General features: G+C 47.5%; 1 protein-coding gene across 1 annotated transcript; it reads right to left on the bottom strand.

Moving 5' to 3' along the window:
- Positions 1–6,290: 6,290 nt before the first annotated feature.
- On the bottom strand, positions 6,291–8,612 carry LOC149484972 (uncharacterized). Its single transcript, XM_089699689.1, has one exon. It carries the CDS (start codon positions 8,560–8,562, stop codon positions 6,598–6,600), a length of 1,965 nt encoding a protein of 654 aa, XP_089555815.1. The 5' UTR covers positions 8,563–8,612; the 3' UTR covers positions 6,291–6,597.
- Positions 8,613–8,880: the final 268 nt, after the last annotated feature.

The raw sequence follows: 8,880 nt of genomic DNA, 5'->3' as shown, positions 1-8,880 counted from the left end.
CCGATCGTATCCTGTCTCAGGATACGCTTGACGAATGAAACAGGACACAGATCGTAGTCGGGTTTCTTCTTCGACCCCAGAGCGGCCTCCTTGGCTAACTGGTCCACTCTTTCGTTCCCCCTTAGCCCTGCGTGCGCCTTGATCCAAAACAGAGCGACCTCCCGCCTCTGCGAAGCAGCTTTTCGGAGGGCCGCCCTTGTTTGCACAGCAAGGGGGTGGGGGGAACCGAGTGTGACTGCCTGGAGGGCCGATCTGGAGTCGCTGAAGATGCTGACCTTCGACACTCCACTCTTGCAGGCTCTAATTACTGCTCTTTGGAGCGCTAGGAGTTCGGCCTGGTAGACGGTGCAATACGGCGGCAAAGCAAGCTTGACGGCCTTCGTCTCGGCCTCCCCCTCCCATATGGAAAGGGCGGCTCCGACTCGACCCTCAATCTTGCTGCCGTCCGTGTAGATCCTATGTACGTGGCTATTAGCCACGTCGGAATACGAGTCCTCGTCCACCAGCCCGAACCCCAGCCCTTCCTGCTCTGCCGGATGTGGGTCCTCAATCGCCGGAGCCATTCTTTCCACCTCCCTGTCTCCCAACGCTGGGTGCGACACCCCCTTCTTGATCCCATATAATCTCGAGACTTCGAGTATTCTGAGGTCAAGGGGGAGTATCCCAGCCAACAGCATAGCTGAGTTCAGGGAGACGGTCCGATATGCTCTGCAGATTTTTTGGGCAAAACCCCGTTGCACGGTGTTCAGCCTTTTTTGGACCCCCATCTTTTCCACGGTGGGTGCCCACGCTGCCGATGCATACATAATAGTCGGTTCGATAACAGCTACATAAATAGTCCTAATAATATCTGGGCTCAGTCCCCAACCAACTCTGGCTGCCCTAGCCAAGAGTTTATACCGGGCGATTGCCTTTTGGCATACCGTCCCGACGTGGGCGTTGAAAGTAAGGCCGCTGTCAATTGTAAGGCCCAGTATTTTAATATGTGAAAAATATTTAATTTCCACACTCCCCATAGCGAGCCGTGGCACGTCATATTTTAACCTCCTCGTCGAAAGGAGGGCACAAGTTTTGTGTGGTGCAAAATTTAATTTGTTATCTTTACCCCATTCGTGTATTACGTTTAGGACACGGTTCGCTTTTCCTTCTATTTCAAGGGCCGTATCACCCTCAAAGACCAACACAATGTCGTCGGCGAACGCCTGACAGAATACTCCCATCTCCTCTAACATCCATAGCAGAGGGTCCAGCAAGAGGTTCCACAGGATTGGTCCACCTATGGATCCCTGCACGCACCCCTTGCTGGTCCCCCTACTCACTTCCACGCCCGCATATCTAACTTTCACTCCCCTTTCACTCAGGTAGCTGCTGATCACCCGCCTCACGTTCCCCGGGCACCCAACTTCAGCCAACCGCACCTTTATGGCTGGCCACCAGGCGCTGTCGAAGGCTCCCTCTATGTCCAGCGATACCACAACAGAAATCTTCTTCTCCTCCCTCATATTTCTGATGTGGTTCACTAGTCTATAGAGGGCGTCCTCGGTGCTCCTCTGTGGCATAAAGCCATACTGGTGGGGGCTTATTTTGGGCAACAGGTAAAACCTGAGTCGGCCGACCAGCATCTTTTCGAAGATTTTGCCGAGAACAGGTAAGAGGCCGATCGGTCGATAGGCTTTCGGTACCCGATATGATTCCCTGCCCGGCTTTCGCAGTATAACCACGGTCGCCCACTTCCACTGTGCGGGGAAGTAGGCGGCAGAGAGGCATCTGTTGAGCAAGGCAAGGAACCATCCCGGGTTACAATCCACAGCGTGCTGACAGATGTCGGCCGTGAGGCCATCCGCCCCGGGGGCCTTCTTGGGGTTGAAGGACCTTACGGCTCTCTTCAACTCCTCCATGATGAAAGGAGGGTCATCCGGGCCCGCCGGTGGTTCGGTGTCCAAGGACTCCGCACACCCGCGCACCCGACGATGTCCCTCACTTTCACCACTTTCCTGGTCCTCGGGGTAGAAGGTCTCCGCCAACAGTTCTGCCGAGCTCCGGGCATCGAGGGTCTCACCGCCCCTCGAAAGGGGCAGATCCTCCTCTCTCCCTGTGGCTCTATTAAGCACCCTGTAGATGCCCTCCCAGACCCCCTCCCTATCCTGTTTCCGGCAAAACTCCTTCCAACTCTTCTCTTGCGCTTCTTTCACTGCCTTTTCATACATCTCTCTTTCTTCCAGGTACAATCCAACCACGCGGTCTCTGCGATCAGGTGCTGCGTTTCGGATCCTGCGTCTCCTCGTGGCCACCTGCTTCTTCATCTGCGCGAGCTCATCATTCCACCACGACAAGGTGAATTTCTGTGTGTGTTTTTTGGTCGGCATTGTGTCTCTGCATGTCTGTGTGATTGCTTCAGTGTATCTGTCTATTGCGTCATCTATTTGTTGTGTGCTGTGTATTGTGTCTATGTCTTGTATAGTTAATTGTCTGTCCGACATCAGCTGGGTCAGTTTCTCATGAAACTGAGTCCAGTTTGCCTTGTGTGTGTTAAATATGCGTGTAGTTCGTATTATGTTCGTGCCTGTGGATTTATGTTGTCTGATGCCGAAGGATATGCCGTTGTGGTCCGAGCTCGTGAGACTCTCCTCAACCCTCCAGTTGTCCACTCGGTTCAGCAGATCGTCGGAGCACGCTGTCACATCCACGTAGCTAGAGTACCTTTTCCCACCTCTGATGGTATCGAACGTAGGGATGTCCCCGGTGTTGAGTATGTGCATTCCCATTTCTTCCAGTACAGCAGACACATCTCTTCCTCGCGAGTCTTCCACTTCGCCACCCCACCACGGGCTTTTTGCGTTCGCATCGCCTCCCAGGACCATCCTATGGATACCCAGCTCTCTCCCTATCCGCCTAAGATGGTCCAGGTAGAGCCCCACTGGTTTATCGGGCTCGAAGTAGAAGGACACTACAATCATCTCCCAGGCTTTGGTTCTGAGAGTGGCCACAACGATGTTGTTACTGCTAAGGCGTGTATGTAGTTCGACATCCAGTGTGTCGTCGAGTACTACAATACACGCCTTTACTGCTCCACCCCCTTCCCCTTCGCTCTGGAAGATCCTCACTCCATTGTATGTCCTCATACTTTTCGCCCCACCAACGTAGGGCTCTTGCAGCAATGCTACGCATGCCTTACGCTTGGTGGCTTCGAGCAGTAGCTCCCGTGTGGCGATTTGGCTCCGCTGGAGATTGGCCTGCAGCATTCGGTACTGGAAGGACTCACCTTGGGCAACCTTAGCAATACGCTACCGCCGATCTGGCCAGAGCATCCCACCTCTTTCTTTCCGTACACTCTCTGTCAAAGGCGCTGTGCTCTGCGCTGCCTTTCTTAGCCTTTATGCAGTTGATGCATTGAGGCACTTCTCCCCGCAGCCACTTGTCGCACTCAGTCTTCATGTGAGGACCAGCGCAGTGGCTGCATCGTTCCTTCTCCTCCCTACACATTCGTCTCGTATGCCCGTACCCAAGACAGCGCGAGCACTGCACTAACGGACTTTGATCCATCACTTTCACTCTACTTAGCCCTATATGGGCGTATCCCTCACTCGTGCATCTCTTCCATACCTGTGGACTCACCCATCACGTACGCTACTTCTACCTTTCTCTCTTCCCCCTTCAGGCCCTCAAGGATGCTTGCATTTTGGTTACTGAATGCTGTGACGAAATCGTCAACTTCGCATTTCATTACATCCCTGAAGACTAGTAGAGGGCTCTTATTTTTTACATCTTCCACTACTAATCCCTCATTCTTTCTCAACCTTTCCTTCACCTTGATTCTTTCTTCCTCATTCGCACAGCCGACGACCACCTTCCTGTTCTTCACCTTTCTTACCCTCTCTACTTTCACCCATCCGTCCTTTGCATCCACAGTCTTTCTGATCATTTCTAACACCTCATCACCCGTCTCTTGTTCGTCTTTGGATGACACCATGACCGAATGCAGGGCTCTTGCTTCGGGGAGTTTCTCTATGACTCCCTTCGAGACAACGCGCGCATAACTCGCCGTTTTGGCGACAGTCATGTTGCCCTCCAAAAGCGAGCTCAATTTGTCCATTTTATTTTCATTCTCCCGCATGCTTACTCTCATATCTTCCATTCTTGTCATCATCTCTTTCATACTTTCTTTCATTCCTTCACTTAGGTCCAGATTTCTCACGAATGCGTCGTCAACTACGCTGGGACCAGCATCGGATGGCGGGGGGGGATGTATAGGGTCCCCACTACGCCCTCCCTCCACTACCAGCCCTGGCATTGGTGAGTTCAAACTCAATCTCTTTTATTATTTCATACATCCTTTCTAGCGCCGTAATTACCCCGTCTTTTATATCAGTCTTTAAATTTCGGGACTCCCGCAGGTGGGCTTTCCCTTTCAGCAGAAGGGCTTTCCCTTCTGCAGTCCGACTTTTAGGTGTTGCAGGCTTCTTCACTGGTTCGGAGATAGTGAACGTGTCACTGGCACGCCTCTGGGGAGTGTGGATCATGATGACTTAGGGGAGAAAAAAAAAAAAAAAAAAACCCTGTCAATAATAATACTTATTCTTAACACTATTAGGTCTCCCAATAGGGGAGATACCTGTCAATAATTACAATTAAAAATTAATATCACAGATATAAATATAAGATATAAAATATTAATATAAAATATAAAATATTAATAGGTCACTGATAGTTAAAAATGGTCAACTTAACACTATTAGGTCTCCCAATAGGGGAGATACCTGTCAATAATTACAATTAAAATAAATATCACAGATATAAATATAAGATAAAATAATAATATAAAAATATAATATAAAATAAAAATATAAAATATTAATAGGTCACTGAAAGTTAAAAATTGTCAACTTATCACTATTTAAAATATTAATAAAATATTAATACGTCCGTTATAATTACAATTGGTCAACAATAAAAAAGTCAAGTCAATAAAAAAGTCAATACTTATACTTAATCAGTCTCCCAATAGGGGAGGCACCTGTCAGTGATTACAATAAAATAAAATAAAAATGGAAATGAGCAGCAAATACTAATATGATATTAGTAATACCTAATAAGTATTATAGTCTATAGTTCAGTTTAAAAAGTCAATCTATAAGTTATACGATATTATTATCGTACGGTTCGACCTACTAAGCTAGCACTAGCTTACTAAAGCTAGCTAGTCAGTACTAACCACTCAAGTCAATAATTAATAATTATTATTTTTACTTAAGACTATCAGGTCTCCCAATAGGGGAGTCGCCTGTTTATGATGAATAGAAATAAATGAATGAAAGATAATAATATTATAAATAAAATTATTATAAATATATATATATTTGTGTTGTGTGGTATATGGTCCCTAAGCACTCAGTATATAATAACCTTAGTCTAACAGCTACACCAAAAATGATGTAGCTGGTCTATTATATAGCTACACTTACAATAATTTACTAATGTACAAATACAGACTATTACAATTTACATTAAATTGAAAACATTCATTTGCCACCACGTGTTTCTTGTTTTCGTTTTTGTTGACTCGTGACCTACTTAGATTTTTCTCTTAAAAAACGTTATGAGGAGTTAAGATAATTTATTATCTTTGTGCGGGAAGGTGTATGGAATATCCCAGCACTAATTTAAGTAGGAAACACAGTGGGGGGAAAGGGGAAAAGTATAGTTTTGGCGGAAGAAAGTTTCAATTTGTAGGTTAAAACACTCTTTGGTGTCTATCTTCGCCAATTTTCAACCGATTTCCCCGGGACAAAAACCACGGGCTTTGTTTTAATATGCCGCGTCTATTTACACTTGTATCTTTTCACCATGCACTGAGTTAAGGGGGATTGCCACCGCCCGGCTTGCCGAAAATTGTTTGTTTTACCTTATGTATGGGTCCAAAAAATCCCAAAATTTTCACAGGCACTCGTATCACTAATACCCACAACACTGTAGTTCGGGTTCGCGAAGTCCCCGATATAAATCGGGACTTCCCAGCGACGCCGTACTTCTGTTAATTTAGTAAAAATTTCTTTTGGTAATAACTTTTCACAGGCACACTCGATTTTAAAACTGTTTTCGCGTCCGTATTTGTTGTTTAAGCGCGCATCTATTGGTATATGACACTAATGTGTAACTTGGAAAAATACCGCTTTTATAAAAATAAACTTAGGAGAGATGCGATTTCGCTGTCAACGGACCGCGTTCGGGCAAATGACTGGTTAGGTTAGGTTAGGTTAGGTTAGGTTTTTTTTTTTTTTTTTTTTTTTTTTTTAAAAGCACCCGCCATCGCAGGGTGTTGTCTGCTTTTTCTCTAGAGTATAGTCTAGAGACATTTATTTTCTTTAATCAATAATAAACACAATTTTCTTTATTTACAATATGGGCACATAATATTAAAATACAATAAAATTTTAAAATACGAATTTACAATATACAATAAAATTTTCAAAATAATAATAAAATACAATAATTAAAAGTCACTTTAAAATTAACAATTTAAACATTACAATAAAAATAAAACCAATACAAATAAATATACAAATTAACACGGCACAACAATAAAACTTAACCCTAACATCACAGCTTATCACAGTTTCTTTTGTTTACCACCCCAACAATGTACTTACAATATTCCAGGAATTCATTCCTCATTTTGTCCCCCAGGGCCGCGGGCAGATTCTCACCCGTCATCGCGATGCCCAATTTTTGCTCAATAACATATCTATCTCTTGCAAAAATCGGACACTCGAGCAACAGGTGAGAAACCGTCTCGTCGACTCCGGGCTGACACAGGCACGATGGATTCTCCTTCAGCTTGAATCTGTTCAAGTAGAAGGCGAATCCACCGTGTCCAGTCAGTGCTTGTGTGGTGTGGTGTGTGATGTCTATTTTCCGTACTATTTTGTATGCAGCAGCAGCGCTTGGGAAAAAGAGCTTCGTGCCTCCAGCCGTCTCCCCCACATCATATCTCCTGTCCCATTCCCCGATCGTATCCTGTCTCAGGATACGCTTGACGAATGAAACAGGACACAGATCGTAGTCGGGTTTCTTCTTCGACCCCAGAGCGGCCTCCTTGGCTAACTGGTCCACTCTTTCGTTCCCCCTTAGCCCTGCGTGCGCCTTGATCCAAAACAGAGCGACCTCCCGCCTCTGCGAAGCAGCTTTTCGGAGGGCCGCCCTTGTTTGCACAGCAAGGGGGTGGGGGGAACCGAGTGTGACTGCCTGGAGGGCCGATCTGGAGTCGCTGAAGATGCCGACCTTCGACACTCCACTCTTGCAGGCTCTAATTACTGCTCTTTGGAGCGCTAGGAGTTCGGCCTGGTAGACGGTGCAATACGGCGGCAAAGCAAGCTTGACGGCCTTCGTCTCGGCCTCCCCCTCCCATACGGAAAGGGCGGCTCCGACTCGACCCTCAATCTTGCTGCCGTCCGTGTAGATCCTATGTACGTGGCTATCAGCCACGTCGGAATACGAGTCCTCGTCCACCAGCCCGAACCCCAGCCCTTCCTGCTCTGCCGGATGTGGGTCCTCAATCGCCGGAGCCATTCTTTCCACCTCCCTGTCTCCCAACGCTGGGTGCGACACCCCCTTCTTGATCCCATATAATCTCGAGACTTCGAGTATTCTGAGGTCAAGGGGGAGTATCCCAGCCAACAGCATAGCTGAGTTCAGGGAGACGGTCCGATATGCTCTGCAGATTTTTTGGGCAAAACCCCGTTGCACGGTGTTCAGCCTTTTTTGGACCCCCATCTTTTCCACGGTGGGTGCCCACGCTGCCGATGCATACATAATAGTCGGTTCGATAACAGCTACATAAATAGTCCTAATAATATCTGGGCTAAGTCCCCAACCAACTCTGGCTGCCCTAGCCAAGAGTTTATACCGGGCGATTGCCTTTTGGCATACCGTCCCAACGTGGGCGTTGAAAGTAAGGCCGCTGTCAATTGTAAGGCCCAGTATTTTAATATGTGAAAAATATTTAATTTCCACACTCCCCATAGCGAGCCGTGGCACGTCATATTTTAACCTCCTCGTCGAAAGGAGGGCACAAGTTTTGTGTGGTGCAAAATTTAATTTGTTATCTTTACCCCATTCGTGTATTACGTTTAGGACACGGTTCGCTTTTCCTTCTATTTCAAGGGCCGTATCACCCTCAAAGACCAACACAATGTCGTCGGCGAACGCTTGACAGAATACTCCCATCTCCTCTAACATCCATAGCAGAGGGTCCAGCAAGAGGTTCCACAGGATTGGTCCACCTATGGATCCCTGCACGCACCCCTTGCTGGTCCCCCTACTTACTTCCACGCCCGCATATCTAACTTTCACCCCCCTTTCACTCAGGTAGCTGCTGATCACCCGCCTCACGTTCCCCGGGCACCCAACTTCAGCCAGCCGCACCTTTATGGCTGGCCACCAGGCGCTGTCGAAGGCTCCCTCTATGTCCAGCGATACCACAACAGAAATCTTCTTCTCCTCCCTCATATTTCTGATGTGGTTCACTAGTCTATAGAGGGCGTCCTCGGTGCTCCTCTGTGGCATAAAGCCATACTGGTGGGGGCTTATTTTGGGCAACAGGTAAAACCTGAGTCGGCCGAGAACAGGTAAGAGGCCGATCGGTCGATAGGCTTTCGGTACCCGATATGATTCCCTGCCCGGCTTTCGCAGTATAACCACGGTCGCCCACTTCCACTGTGCGGGGAAGTAGGCGGCAGAGAGGCATCTGTTGAGCAAGGCAAGGAACCATCCCGGGTTACAATCCACAGCGTGCTGACAGATGTCGGCCGTGAGGCCATCCGCCCCGGGGGCCTTCTTGGGGTTGAAGGACCTTACGGCTCTCTTCAACTCCTCCATGATGAA

This window comes from Colias philodice, chromosome 10 (genome assembly GCF_061535455.1).
Source record: "Colias philodice isolate Cphi_HAF_F1 chromosome 10, ilColPhil1 Martin Lab GWU primary, whole genome shotgun sequence".
NCBI lineage: Eukaryota > Metazoa > Arthropoda > Insecta > Lepidoptera > Pieridae > Colias > Colias philodice.
The sequence above is the reverse complement of the archived record's forward strand: the minus strand, read 5'-3'. Positions and strand labels throughout refer to the sequence as shown.